This window comes from Prenolepis imparis, unplaced genomic scaffold, assembly GCF_030444845.1.
Source record: "Prenolepis imparis isolate NDT839.2.m4 unplaced genomic scaffold, iyPreImpa1.0 SCAF_8, whole genome shotgun sequence".
Taxonomy (NCBI): domain Eukaryota; kingdom Metazoa; phylum Arthropoda; class Insecta; order Hymenoptera; family Formicidae; genus Prenolepis; species Prenolepis imparis.
The window spans coordinates 8,512,685-8,528,949 of NW_028141166.1; the positions used below are offsets into that span (position 1 = coordinate 8,512,685).

At 39.1% G+C, this 16,265-nt stretch overlaps 2 protein-coding genes across 4 annotated transcripts in view; one reads left to right on the forward strand and one right to left on the reverse strand.

Annotated features, from left to right (window-relative positions):
* Positions 1 to 16,265, forward strand: part of LOC145939753 (mediator of RNA polymerase II transcription subunit 20-like) — an 81,078-nt gene that overhangs the window by 12,609 nt on the left and 52,204 nt on the right. The window lies entirely within an intron of this gene.
* LOC145939747 (facilitated trehalose transporter Tret1-2 homolog) overlaps positions 1 to 16,265 on the reverse strand; it is a 56,981-nt gene that overhangs the window by 4,296 nt on the left and 36,420 nt on the right. For both annotated transcript variants that reach the window (XM_083044322.1, XM_083044323.1), the window contains one exon: positions 2,718 to 2,819. In XM_083044322.1, coding sequence (XP_082900448.1) covers positions 2,718 to 2,819 — 102 coding nt within the window. The remainder of the gene's footprint in view (positions 1 to 2,717; positions 2,820 to 16,265) is intronic.

Here is a 16,265-nt window from a genome sequence, read left to right on the forward strand (position 1 = left end):
CTTTCTATCTTTCTCGCCAAAGAGACGCACGATATCGTTATCTCACCTAGACAATAATATGTGAGTTGCCTCAAGCGCCGCTTTGCAATTAGTCCTTCTCTGACTTCTTTTTTTTTCCTTTCTTCACTGATCGTGTGTGAATTGTAACATAATCAAAGATGTAACTCTGCGCGTTTCTTGCTAATTAATTGACGCGCGATTATAAAGACTCACTTTTGATTTGATACTATCGAGATATTCGCGACAATACGTAAAACTACACTGAGAGAATTTTCTCTTTGAATTTACCCTGAGTGGGACAATATGATATGGAAAGAATTTTATGAGAATTTCTCTGATTAATATTTATTATTTATTAATAAAAATAATAATATCTATCGCAATAAAATATAAAACATGTTTGATTAATTTTACTAAACTGCATAGTAAAATTAATCAAACATATTTTATATTTTATTGTGATAGATATTATTATTTTTATTAATAAATAATAAATATTAATCAGAGAAATTCTCATAAAATTCTTTTCATACCATATTGTCCCACGATTACCATGATTTTCATGGTAAATTCTAAGAGAAAATGCTCTCTATGTATGTATATAAATTTATTCACGAGATGAACGCGAGAATTCGAATCGCCAATAAAAGTGAATGACACTTCGCGTAACTTTTTAATTCGTTGTGTCATTAATTATTTTCCATAAAACAATTTCTTTGGTTAACTTTTTTATTTGAAGTAAGGTGATCGATCGCGAGCTGGAGCAAAATTGCCGGAGAGAACATACGTCGGATGCTGTCGGTCTTAATTATTCGCATAACGCGACGTGCGCGAGTAGCAACGGCGGATAATGGACATAAGTTTACGAGTCGCTTTCTTCGACTAATTATCGAGACGCGCCGCGCGATGAATGGCGCATTCAGGAAAACGTTGGGCAAACGGTAATGAGCGCCAATAAGTTTCCCGTTTGTTTTAGAGCGGTGGCGGAGAATTTGGAATATTAATTATAGTTTACGAGACGTTCCGACTATACGAGCGGCATTTATCTGTATACGGAGTATGCGGTATTTGCACAAGTCCGCGAGACGATGAGGCAAACCGTTTCTATATTAATGACACAAGCGAGGAATCTTAACGAGCTGAAGAAAAACGCACGGTCATCGTGCGGGACCTGAGAGTGTCCGTTTGATAGAAAAGCTTCCGTGGAATCTAATTACAATCTAGTCAGATTTTCCAAAAGAATCATCGGATTTCGATAAAGTGTAATATGTTTTAGAAACGCGATTCTAAACCGAAAAATCTAAGCAAATGTCATTTGTTTTTTTAAATTTTTCTCAAAATTTTATTACGATATATTATATTTTTATTGATTATATATATAGCAGTGGTCGATATTTAATTTTTGTTGAAACTCTGGGTCACTCAAATAGAGCCAAGATCAATTAAATATTTTATATTCTTTGACAGAATTTTAAATTTGAACCGATATTAACATTTTTTATCTTACGATTAGGAATTGCACTTTTGCTTCCATATCCAGTTGGAAATTTAAATGCGAGAAAGTCGATATGTCGTATAGCGATAAAATTAAGAACCTAATATTCTTTTATTTTTTACTCTATTGAAAAAATTCAATAGCTGATATAAAAATAAAATTTTTTTTCCAATTTTGTAAAACTCTATGCCAATTTTACTTAACTAAATCTGCTAAAAAAGAAAAATGCGAATTTTCGCACCCGTTTCGATTCTAAATCGAAAACCCATATTTGAAATAAAAATGGAATTTCTAATCGGTATCGTAATACAATATATACCTATTTGGAATCTATCTGAAAAAATCTCGGGAAATTTCTATGCAGGGCAACGTATCTCTCTCTTTTCCGAACGTAAGAAATTTCGTTTCCGCCTGCGAATCGCATCTGGCGATATGATTTCTCGGCATATTTCTTTCGGTACGCTTCTTCTGTGCGCGTTTCTCTTCTTCTCGCGCGGATGCGACGTTAAAAGCTCGTTTGCATCGAGCCATGCGAATATATTCGGGGTGGTAGTTCCGTAAGCGCGGGGATGTGCATCGGATCGAAGTTAGCCGGCGGAGCCATTAGTTTAAAACTATTAGCCGACCATGGGTGAAGGAAGGCGAGAGAGAAAGGGAGACGGGAATAAAAAACGGGCTTTAAAAGTCGTCCCGCTGCTTATACGATTATGAGGATGGTCGGCCTGGTATCGTGTTAAGTGCGCACCGAATATATACGTGGGTGTATACGACGACGGCGGTCTTTTCCCTACCGAAAGCCTCCGTTCCTTCCGCGTGCTCGATATCCATTTTAAACCGGAGCACTCAATTACGCTCAGTGCTATCTTCGGTGTTTGCATATCGTTATGGCCTTTTGCCAAGGAGGAAAAGATTCATCGCGTCGGATTATTTAAGAAGTATCCTACGGATAGGATGCGCAATAGGGGCATATAAGGGTAAATCGCTGGAGGATGCTCGGGTAAAAATACTCATGGTCGTCGTAAATTCGACGGCCATTCGAGGATTAGATACGCCAAAGTCGCCTTCCTTCGTTGCTATTCTCATGTCTTCTTTCTATATAAAGGGATACTCGCGCGATATATGAGATACTCGTTTTTTAAATCCCGCTGAACGATATAAGAATAATTTTACTATTATCTTAACGACTTGATGACACCCTCGAAAAACGATAATATGTAGATACCTGTGACATGTGCTGCGGTCTCGTCGCCGTCGATGCCATGTGTACCACGGAAGCCCTGGGCATTTTGAAATTATCCTCGCCCTCGTCCGGTATCGTTGTTACCTGCAACAAAACGAACAAACGATCTCAGTAACGAAAATGATTTTTTTAACGTGCGCGCGATACTATTGTTTCCTCTACTTTCATTTTTTTTTATTTTAACTTTTCGAAAATTTTCGTCATAGTTTCTTTCTTTCGTCCCTCCGACGAGGAAGTTCGTTTCGTACGTCGTGATATATTTATTGGGTAACTTTCTTTCCGCTGATAATACGCTTTCTCGCCCTCTCTCTCTTCCAGTCTGCTGACTACAGAAACATTAGCTGTCCCCTTTTGAGAAGGGGACCGAGAGTGTGGACCGTCAATCATTCGTATTATCTTACCGACTTGGACGCGAGTTATTTAGGCAATAGTCGGCGACTTAAGAGATGCTACTTGTGTGAGGGCTGTCGTTTAAGTTATCGCATCAAATTCGTTGGGCCGAATAATGAAGAGATGGCGGTGACCTTAAAAAAGCGCTTCAAATACGCGGAAGAGCTATCGCAACGTTGTAATTCTAATAGCTAAAGTCTTATTTATTTGCGTAATTTTATACGTCCCGATAATCGTTTGATGATCGACGCGACGTGCGTGATGTTAAGATCAATATTAGTGAGAAAGATGTAGAAATAAACGCGCGATAACTCGGATTTTACCACGTATCAGCTGGTCGTTTTATTACGCTCGTTCGGATTTAACGATCGGTCCGTTATTGTTCGAGGACCTTCATCAATATGGACGTCGACCTTAATACCCGCGAATTTCCTTCACAGTCTCTGTCAAAGCTCGACCCTTCCCCCTTGAAAAACTAACTCGCCCTAAAACTGCTCCGTTTTCATTATTAAATCGGAGCAAGATGTCACATTGCGTTGGTTTCTTTTTTTCTCTCTCATAGCTTTTTGCAAATTACGGATGATTAATTAACGCCGCGCGGACTAAACTGCATTCACGCGCAATGATTAATTTAATTACAATTTCATAATGCAGTTTAATTAGCATTTAATTATTAATTTTAATTTAATTATTATAATTAAGTCTCATATGAATATATATTATGCAACGACGGGGATTAGTCGGCAGGAATGCAACACGCTCGAGTGAACTGTAAAACGAAAAGTATATAATATATAAAGCCGAACGACATGCGGTCATTAATTCAGGCCGCCGTAAAATGACCCTATCTAAATCATGGTCGAACGCTCTCTCTCATTCCATTAAGATCGGATCTGTTAGGTGCCTCGGCGGCGCGTAGTCCTTTCATTGTTTATTTATTTTATATTTAAGACGACATTAGATATACAACCCGACGGTGCTCTCTCTCCGAGATTTTCCGATATCGCGCAATCGCGTGAATTATATATATCGACCGTCATTGTGTTCACGCCTTTCGTGATTTACGACGAACTGGTTTTGCCTGAACAAAATTTTGCACGCCGTCAGCAAACCGCCACTCAAAGGTGTCTCTTAGCGGCGAGCTAAGAAGACATCTACGAGAGAGAGAACGCGAGCCGACGAAAATATTCTTAAGCCGTTTCATAAGAATTTTTAGATACTCTCTTATTTATAAATATAGAAAGAGAAAAAAATTAATACGAAGTATGCAAACTTTCTCTGGGACTATTGATTGACGTTTTCATAAGTTACGAATATATATCTTAAAATATCATCTGACGAGCAGATAATCGCCTCGGTTGACCATCAAACAACGAACAGATAGTGAAATAGCATCAGCGAAAATCAATAAGCAGTAGCATAAGAAGACGGTGAATGTTTTCCGATTTAATACGAGAGTCTCTTGATTATTCATGCCGAGTTATCGATCCCTCCCGAGAGAGAGTGTTTGCGTTTTTTTTTTTCTTTTTACCCCTCCACAATTAATCTATTTCACTTTGTCGCGTACCTTTTTTCTTTTTCCCTGCCGCTTTTCTCTTCGGTTATACGTACTTCTCGCCGACGTGACAGATGAGCTGGCCGATTTTCCATAATCGACAAAATGACAGATAAGTTCCGCGGAACTTACCAAATGCGATTTCTCACGTTTCCTTCCTTTCGTCCCCGCGGATTTATTTGCCGAGAGCGCGCGACGCTGACATCTCCGGCAAATCGTGTCGCAAAATCAATATCTCGAGATACGCTAGGGAATTCCACGAGGACGATTCTGCCGGAATAGAGTTTGCAGATAATTCGAACTGTGCGGCGTGTCCCATCAACTTCCGTATCATCGAGATAAAGAAACGAGAATGAGAAAGGGAAAGCACGATGGGTCTCATCTCCTTTATATGTATTTTGAAAATATGTCCTCTCGTGAAAACGCGCGAATGCAATTAAAATATCGCGCAATGTAATTTCGCGGAAACGCGCGAATAATAATTTCACACAATAATGACGATTATACAAATTTAGATATGAAAAGAGCCAGGCACAGATATTAAGTGCAACAAAATTATTGTTGAATTATACAACGAATATTATGTATTCAAAATTATTTTTGAATAAATCAAAATAAATAAAGAGGAATTCAACAATAATTTTGTCGCGCCTAATATCTGTGCCTGGCTCTCACTAATCCTTTTCATACTTTAATTTGTATTTATATACTGGAGCATTTTCGATTTATTATTTTAATGACGGTTACGTTTATATTTTCGCTATTGTTACAGATTTCGGGACAGTAATATTTTCCATAGAATATCGGAATATCGATAAAAAAACACGAAGTCGCGAGCATCGGCTCCGCAATTTATCTTTCCAAAGCGGAGCGGCGTAAAAACGTCGTTAAAACGGTTCGTACTATAAATTCCACTTTGACCGCTCTTTTTCTTTGTTAAATGCAGGACCAAAGATAACGAGACTGAAACGGCCCTTTTTGCGTCGCCATCCCTGCGCAACTAATTGAACGGCACACGGCGGCGGGTAAAAGCACACGGCGAGAGAAAAGCTCGCGCGCGTTTCTGAATCTATAATTCAATGCCCGGTCTCGGCGTTTAGCCCCGAAGCACGGAGGAAATTGTGTTCGATATTGAGTAATAATTTGAAATTGTGTTTGTGTACGACGCGAGAAGGAGAAATTAAGACCGTATAATCCGGAAATTAATAAATCCCGCGCGCGCGCGAAAGTTACTACTCCTCGTTGCTATACTTGACGGGAAAGCTTAGATAGGTTCGCGTGAAACACACATGGTCGGGAATGTTGAGTAAACCCTATGCGAAACGTGCGTCTCGAACGATCCTACGACCGGATAGTGCGCGATGTTTAATAATAATTCCGCGCCGAGATTTAATAAGTGATGCGCCTCTCATCCCTCCTATCTTGCGCTCCTCGCCGCGAGCTAAAAGAGGGGTTGGCCGTTCGGTGAGGGTATCGAAGGAAACGTAACTTAATTACTGATTTTTGCGATAAGACGGGAAGTACTCCGACAGGAGGAGAAATAAATGGGGAGAGGCAGCATCCAGAGCGAACTCTACGCGAGGAAGTGCACACAGAATCGTGCTGTATAACCGCGCTATTAGAGTTTTATCACTATGCCGGGACGGTGAAATAATGACGCGATATATATATATATATGTACACACGGACGACGAGGTTCTTTTAAACTTGTCTGCGGGAATTCTTACGCGAAAGTCGTCCAGTCTTATCAAGTTGACGTAATTAATTCCTATAACTGTAGGGAATTTAATAATCCTGGATAATTAAATTCTCTGCGTGAGCCGCGATTTTTTTTTCTTTAACGAAGCATAAGAGCGGCTTCCGCGGTGATTCTCAGTTTACATTTGCGTGACGAATCGTGACAACGAGAGCTCGTATCACTTACAATGCAAACATCAGATGTGATTAATTCGCGCGCGACGTTCATGAAAGCATATTATGTGTCGCACGAATCGCACATATTAACGGGGTATACAATGGCTTGCTCGCGTGTTTCAATGTGTTTCTTATTCACATTTTCGAAGTAATTGCGTGACGTTTATTAAACCCTGTTGTGCCAACATTTCTCATTCTCCATTCATGTATCTCCCGGAATATAAAAAAATGCATTATTATATATCGTTATCTTTCCGGATTAATTCTTTGTTGCAACCGCGCCAGAGAATTTTTAATATTCTAATGAAATAATCTTTATCGATTTTAGAAAAAATATTCTCTTATTAAAAATTTCATGAACATCTAAGAGAAAATTTTATTAGTCTTAATTATAAATTTAAATAACGCTTGCGGAAATATTTAAAAGGGAGGAAAGTTATACGTCGAGCGAAACGTCCAGAGATCCGGGAGTAACAGCTTTTAATTTCGTCAGCACTTTTTATCTCTAGGCGTTCTTCTTCACTAGCTTTTACGAGGGGATCTTCCACGAACGGATTTCATTAACGTAAGCGTTCCTGCCTTGTATGAAAACACAAGGCTGCGAAATGAACATCGGATGTAACATTTGTTACTTTGGCCACATTTCTCAAAATCTCGAGTTGTGTCGCTCGTAAAATTATTCGTCCGTTGAAATGAAATGCGCGTAAAATACTACTTTGTGGAACTTTTGTAAAACGAGGAACCAATTCTTTCGTCCGTTGCAGAGGGGTGGACACTTTGGAAAAGAAATAAAACTTCGAGGAGAGGCACTTAATGTTCGGCACTTGAGAGAATTTCATAAAAAACCTTGAGAAGCAGCTTTTATTTTCGTTTGCGTTGAAATTCAAAGGCTCTCTCAATGAGAGATCCTGAAAATTCGTTCGTGACATTCCGCTATTCTTTACACGCGAATAGCAAGTATGTATCGCGTTGCTTAATCGCGCAAAGTTGTCTTTTAAACTCGTGGCCATTAATTATACGCAACTCTGCGGCGCGTTATATTACTCGGCCAAGACTACAGTTCATTCATTAGAAAGTTTAATTCTAACTCGCGAGCTTCGAGTTTCTCGCGACGTTGTTCCATTGCTGTTTCCGTAAAATTGTACTACTTTTCGTTATTTTTTTTCTGAAACGAAAATTTGTCGGTCCGATACTTTTATGTGACAATCGATCTGACGACGCTCGCACAATCGACGAAGTTGAAAGTTGCTTACGAATCTTTTTTTCATTCTCTATCTGCCAATATCTTATCGAAATTAATCATCTTCTAAAATGTATATGCTTTAGAATTGTTTGTAGAAACTTAAATATTTATACATTTTAAAATGTAAATTGGCTATGTTCTTTGAAATATACTAGTACTATAAAGGTTGTCAACGTTATTTATAGTTTAAAAAATGTTTAATAATGATGCATAGATTCATAAACAATTAAAACCACTGAAGGGAAGCGCGTGTTTTTCATCAGTTCTTTTTATCGCGTTCTCGCTTTCATTTCCTTTATCACGCGGCGAAGTGACAGAGAGAATTTTTTTCACAGCCGAAAGCGATTATTCCAGCTCGGTCTAGTCGAAAAAAAATATAGAATCGAAAGCGATGACTCTTTATGCACATACAACACTCCTCGAATTTCCATTTCGCGTGTGATTCTCGCAGCGACAATTCACGTTTCCTCTCGCACAGGAAAGCAGGTCCTACGAGGAAGAGACAGCTGGCGGATATGTACATTCGGGTATCTCGAGGAGAGCTGCACGAGTAGAGGACGAAGGACTGTGAAATACGACTTACATCCCGTATTTTACATTTTATTAGGCTACTCCGTGTACCGTTCTTCTCGCGCGCATTCGGGTCAAGTGGCTATGAATACCGTATATCCAACTGCGGCCGTCTAAAGCAACCGGCCCAATTTGTCCATCATATTTCATCGCTGCCTCTTCCTCTTTTTCCGAAATAACCGTTTATCGCGCGCGCGCGCTCGAAGGGCTCGCGCGAAAATGACTTGAACTACTTAAAGTAACTTATGCACGTCCGACGCTTTTTTCCTAGCTTTTACGAGGTAAACTTGAGCGCGAACACTTGGTCTCAGCTGGCGTTTTAACGGTCACTCCGATAAAATGCACGTTACTTGTATATTATTATGATGATATCTCCATTATGCTGATTTTTTTCTCTAAATAGCCCACCATTTGATCTTAAATGAAATCGAATTCTTATCTGTAACACAGAAGATTGAATAGTTGTCGGAAATAAATCCTTACCTATCTTTGCTTATACAAGGATTGTAATCGCTGTACGGAAGAGAAACATTTTGCCGTAAAATCTTTCTCATATAAACTACTCGATCGTTAACCTTTATTTTCATTGTAATCGACATTGATTTATCGATACTGACACTGACAATTAAAATCGTTGAAGTATCTACAATCGGACGAAACATGAATCTTGCGAGAAATATCGAAAGAAAGAAAGACAGAGAGAGAAGAACGCGCCGAGAGATGCGAAAGTAGAGAAAGAAGAGGCATCTCGTCTTCTTCGCTTCGGTAATAAATTCTCGTGGAATTATGAATTGAAGCGAAGGCGGATTCGACGCTTAAAGTGCATTTACCCCGTAATCCCCGGGATGCACGATGCATTTGGGCTTGAACTTCGCGGATAATGACCAGAACTCGATGTAAGTCACGATCTCCAGTATTACAGGGTGAACTCTCTCCTCGTCTCTCTCTCTCTCTCTCTTTCACGTTCTCAGCGCGAGTTCCCTCTTCCCCCCTTCTATTTCTTCTTGTCATTCAGTTATAAGGATCATTAAGGGGTCGACAGAGGTTGACACAGCACGAGCGTTACTTCAAAACAAGATGCGTGCAACGATCAAAATAATAATCCCTTTACCTAATTTAAATGCCACTGTCAAATAATACTTAAGTGCCTCAGTAATAGAGTTTTATATAAGAGCGAAAATATTACAGAATTTAGATCACAGAAATTATAAAATTTACGATTTATTAAAACTGAGAGATGCTAATCAAATGTTAAAACTAAAGAAATTTAAATATTACCTATATATTTTAAAAATAGATATGTATTTTTTTCTCTCGCGCTGTCTAACAATAAGTATCGTGAAATTTTCTTTGATAGTTTTCTTGAGCAGATTCAATAATAATGTAGGGACAATTGTTGTGTTTGTTTCCTTTCGGAGAGATATCTCAGGTGGCACTTTCGGAGCTTATGCTAAGAATAAATCCACGATGCCACGTGCCGTGCGTGCGTTACATTTAACAGTTGTTTCTAAATAGCTGTAACTCGCGACGATGCCTCGTCGGCAATTATTCGATTAATATGCGTATCTCCTCTCTCTCTCTCTCTCTCTCTCTTTGTCTCGATGCATCTTTGTTTCCTACTCTCACAGCCACTATTTGCTGACAATATTTAACTCGACCCTGTTACATGTTGGTCTGCTCACGCGACTGGTTTCACAACGAAAGAAAGCACGTGGAAAACGCAATCGGCGAGAAGAGTATAGGAGGAAGTGGACATCAGATGCAAGAGAAAGAGAGAGAAAGAGAATTATCCACGTGGTGATCCATGAATAAACTCGGTTCGAGCCGGTTCTCTCTCTCGTGCCTCGGTGATCACCGCTGATAACTAATCGCGCGTTTGGAGACTTATAGGTACACGACGAACAGGGCGAACGCTATTTCACGCCGGTACGCGACAGAATCGGACGTGTATCGGGACGGATATCGGTGCGAAGGATGATGCACAGCCCGTATTTCATCCGTACCTTGTTCCGATTTCGCGCGACAGCGCTCCATCGCGACATTTCCTCGTCCACCTTCTACGCAGTTTTACGCAGTTTCTAGAATTTGCTGTTTAAATCCTTTTTTTATGTTACATCGGTGCGAAAACTCCTGATAAATTATATATTTAAATTATTCTCTCAATACAATGCTCCATAAAATCTCCTGGAATTTACTCCAATTACGTCACGGACCCCTATGTTCGTTTCGCATTCTGCTGGCGCGATACTTTGAAGTATCGCTTACGTGCACGTAATACGATGTAACGCGATGTAATTCCTCTGTCAAGGTGAGGAGAGACGTTTCTCCTTCCTTTCGCTGCATTTCTACGGTAACCGCTCTGTGTGGTAAACGATCCGTGTGTGTGCAAGGGATGGCGTTCCTGACTTTTCGACCCCTTGTCTCTTTTTCTCTCTCTCTCTCTCTTTATCGGTGTCCCATTCCGATGTCTCGTGACTTTATATATCTAAACGGACGGATGATATGTAGAATTCTGAGCTGTTCAGGTTCCAATTACATTGTTCCCGCGTGAAATCGGATAACTTTTCTCGAATAGAGTACTCGGTTAATACGAGAATAAATATCATATTTTCAAACAAAAATAATAATTTTCACACATTTTCCCACATACCTGCACATTTATAAACAGACGAAAAAAACTTCATAATATTGCAAAAATTTTAAGCGACGCGTCTCAAATTTTTTTTTATTACGTGAAGCTAGATTTAAGGTTCGATTAAATGACGCGGATAACATAGACTCTAATAGAAACGAATCACTTGGAATTTCAACGACGTCCGTAGGTTTTAATTTGATCGTGACGGTTCGCTGGGGCGTTTAAAAATAAATTTAGGCCTTGCACTGACTGATCATAGATACGAAACAACCGCTCGAAGTTGAATCGCGAGTTATCAAGAAGCCTGCCGAGTACCGCGATGTTAATTCGAAACTAGTCCCGGGCTAGAAAAGAGGACGTCTATTTGCGTTGGCTGCGAGGCCTATTTCCTACGAGAAATATTCTTGTACGTTTCCGAATAAAATGATATAAACACGTAAATTCAGTTAAACATAAATAAATAAAAATAATTAAAATATTAAAGAATGTTGCGTGCTGCTTTGAAATGTATGAAGTAAAGAAGACTAATTATAATATTAGCAATAATATTATATACATTTATCGCAAAATTGCCACATACAAAATTTATGTAAATATGTGATATCCATGCTGTTTTCAGTAATATAAATGAACGCAAGCAACGGGAAATCCAGTGTAATTAATTTAATCCCACAATTTATTGTTTCTGAAATTTCGTAAAGGCTTTATAAGCCACGTTCGCGTTCTATTAATTTATTTCTATAATATTAACAGATGAATATCGTATATCGCGAGCACAAACATCTTATGAAAAACCGATAATTCGTATATCCGTTAATTTATCTTTTGAATTTATCTCTTGAAAAATACTGAACATCGGATTCACCGTGTATTTATTCCCTTTTTCCCTTGTCGGACAAATATTTGCGGGTCACACCTACTACTTTCCCCTTGTAACCGTTTCTTCAGGCCAGATTTATTGGAGTACGAAAATCTTATACGCAAACAGTGCCTTTTCTTATAACACGATTGGCTTTTACGATCCACGGAAATGTTAAGAGTAATTTTCGTACAAGAGAGATCTTTTACTCCGATTCTCTCCTAAATTTTTATATGAATCTTTTCTTGTGTGATATTTTAAAAAGAGCATAAAATAATGTTAGAATTATTAAAAATTAAAGCATATGGAGTAAAATTTTAATTACGGAAGCACTGAATTTATTTATTTATTTTTTTTTTTTATTTGGATTATATTTTGTTTTTGAAAACTCAGCGGGACCAATCTTTTGTACATATATACGCTAAAATCGTTATTCGCTTTGCACGTTGATCTCCGACATCAAACCGGTGCGGTGATAAAGTGAAAATGCACTGTTATGGCGCAGACGTTTACGCGGCAACGGAAGTCATTTACTAGTTTCGTAGACGGGATATTCTAAATGCGGAACGTGGAATATGATGCGACAGAAGATGTGAATAAATAATATGTGCGACACAAAATATCATCCGCCAGCGTTTGTACGCGCGAGAGCTAACAAAACACTCTTGATAGATGAACGAAACGCAGACATAATACATGCATTCCCATTAAAATATCTTTCTCGAAACGCGTATTTTTGGAAGAACGGTTTCCTCGCGCATTTCTATATCGCATAAATATTCATAATCTCCGAATCGCGCAAAAAACGATGGGAATTCAACTTTTATCACGATATTTAACGTCCGGAAATAAGATAAGATAAGATTTCACTTTCAACATCTAACTCGGTCAGGGGAACGATTCAACCAGACCTTCTCGCCTCCAATGTTCGCTTTCAATACGAATGCGAATGCGTCTTCGACCTACAACACGTTGCGGCGACAATGAGTAATAGCGAGAGATAACTGTTGCGCTGGAAAAGAGATAGATAAAGAGAGAGAGAGAGGGAGAGAGAGAGAGCAAGAGAAGTTTTCAGTCCTTGCTCTTCAATGGTAATCGCACTTTTGGTTTCTTCTATTCGGCATTGTGCGTGCACGCACATTGGGACTATCTCGTCATGTATGGCACAATCGGGACTTGCAAATGTGCAGTGGCACTCTTGCGCTTGGACACCAGAGAGAGAGAAAGAGCTCCCCTCCTATTGTTCTATACGAGCATTTTAAAATACACACACGAACTCTGACATTGGCCTCGGGAGGGTGTTATAACAGACACGCTGCTCGCGTCCTATAGGGCGATGGTGCTCATTCGACATTGATATGCATTACGTTAGCCTTGATATATATAATCCGCGCAGCCTTGAATATTTCTTGTTGCAAAACAGGAACCACACGGACCTGCATGTGCAACCCTGTGCATCGCCGAGGTAATCGACGTTTATATGCATAGTAAAGATAATCCTTCATGCATCGCTTTGCACACTTTGCATGCGCGGGGCTGATATGCATAATAGAGATGATTTTTTTTATGCATCAAATGTGCCTCATAAAGATAATAATGATAAAAAAAAAAAAAATAGATTAGGAGCGGCGTATAAGTATATAGGCAACTTAAAACTTTCCGCGTGACATGAAACATTTATCATCGATATTACCGTGCGGCAAATGTGTGTGGTACAAATAAAATAAAAAAAGAAAATAAATAAAACTGCACATAGATAAAAAACTGCGATGAGAAGAGTCGAATGCACATATCGATTGTAAACACGGAATTCGCGATTTGTATCGGGATACCCGATCTGAGCACCGCTGAGCCCTAGATACGCGCGTATATATGCATTCGATGTATTCAAAGGTGCAACCCTTTCATTAGCGTGTAGGCCACGCGCTCTATTATCCCCAACAAAACATCCGATTCCATTGTCACGCCGCGAACAATGCCGCGCCGCGGTCACGTGTTCTACTTTCGATCATTATTCGCGAAGTGTGCATAAAATTGGCAAATTGCGCCGCGTCGATCCGTACATATCGTCTCTAGCAGCGCAGAGTTTTTCTCTCTTTAATGCGCGCACAGTCTATCTATCGCCTTGATGACAGCTGTCGTCTCTTCGCGGTGGTCGGAGACAAAGATCACGTCGATTAATAAAAGCGCGTTTCTTCGATCCTCGCGTTCTCCTCTCGCACAATAGAACTCGAATCCTCCTCGCGATTGCTGACGCATCGTAACATATCGAGCCATTCTCGCCTGTTTTTGATGAAATTTTGAGTAACCGTAAACAAATTTCGGAAAATTTTTATAAATAGTTATAAGTACATATAATTTCTTTGGTATTTACAAAAATTTTCCGAGATCTTTTTTTACGTACATATATCTGTAATACACGCAGACAGTTGGGAATTATTGGTAGCGACAGAAAAAAAAGACAAAGAATGACGTAACTGACCTATCCGGATGACTATGGAAAAATTCTGTTGTGTTGTCTCGTTCGACTGTCGAAAAAAATGTACGAAGGCACGTGCTCCACTTTTCATAGAGAGAGGCAGGGGGAACGAATTATGCTAAACAACGTTCTATTCTTCTGCAACCAGTTTGCAAACATCATTCCATTATTATGTCATAAAAAAAGAGTCGTCAGAGGAGCCCATTCCGGAATATTAAGCAACAATGCCGTTGTATGTTTTCGTTAAAATCGCTCATTTCGCGTAACAGAAGCATTTAGCCGAACAAAGAAATTACGCGCTTAAGAATATAATTATGAAGATAATTCATAAAAAAATAACATTGCATTCATAAATTCCACAGTATTCTTTACATATAGCGTCAAAATTATATATTAAATGATCGAACTGAAGTGCGAGAGATAATAAATTTCCGATATTTTTAGATCGATGATAAACTACAAATAAACCGTCAATAGAGATAATGTCGTAAAATTATATCACGATAAACATACATTTCTAACTCCAGATGCCGCGAGCAATTAATTATAGCGCGATGTCGGATCTATTACACGAACCAGATCACCGCTTACCAAATATTCCGAGTAAATATTAATAGATGTGTGGGAATCTAATTGCGGATCGAATTATACGAACGGAAGGATAAGAAGTTGTAAATTCGAGATCTTTACACAGGTGTCCTTTGTCACAATAGAAAGTACCCCGTCGAGTGATACTTCCGACAGAGCGATCCACTGATGAAATGGATGACGATCTTTCAGAGTAACTGAGCGCACATTACTCTTCGGTTCGCTACGAGTATCATCTCCGCGTACGTGAGTCAAGAATACTCACACACGTTTCTCGATATTCTCACAGACAGGGAGCGTGCCTTATCGCGTATAATTTCTCATCGTGAATCGATCTATGCGCGAGTCAGCGATAAAGCAAGAAGACCCGCCGACATTCATCGCCGCGGGAATTCTCTCCGTGGCTTCCGGAGATGAAACGGAGTAAAGCGGATGTGAGCTTAGGCGGGTCGAATATCATTATATATAAATATTTAATTTTGCCGTAATAATATTTTGTTTGTAAAAGTAATCATCATTTTATTCAAAAGTTATTAAACGCTATATTTTATTTCGACGCTATTTTACGTATATATATATGTTTTCGTAACGAAAATAGTATCGCGTATTTTTATTCGGGGGTATACGTTATTTTTGGAGTAAACGCGCAAAAAAGTTTTTGTTCGCAACGAATGCGTTGCAATTTATTTTCTCAAAATTCTCTAGGCTTAAAATTTCTATGTGAGGGTTAACGTGAATGGTATGCATCGTGAAAGGCATGTCTGCCCTCGAACGAAATCGATCAGTGTTGACGCAAGTGGCCGGAAGATTCGGTCGGTGGAGAGGTTGATGACCCTTCTCTCTCGGATATCAATAATATCCGTAAAAATACGACAGGAATCGGGAGAATAACGGAACATTGAAAAAATGGAATTTTAATCTGTAATGAGCTTTCGCTGCGCCTTCACTGCGTTAATTTAGCATGTAAAGCAATATCAATGACCTAAAAAAAGTATTTATTTGCGTTCTTATCTCGTGATTAGTGAGCCGTCAGTTATTTAACGAGTCATATAATATTGGAAAGAATATACAAAGTAAAATTTCTTCCGCCCGAAACTCGTTATCTGCTTATACGAAATATCTAAAGTAACGAGTCGTGTTGCTTGTCTGTATATCTTAAGGCGTCCAATTTTGGCTTTCATAACACGGAAAGCGGAGAGATTACGATCGTCTCCCTTTAATGGAACGAACAATCAAAACAGACAAACAACGCGATGCGTGGATATATTCGCGGAAACTGCAGAATCGCGTGACGTAA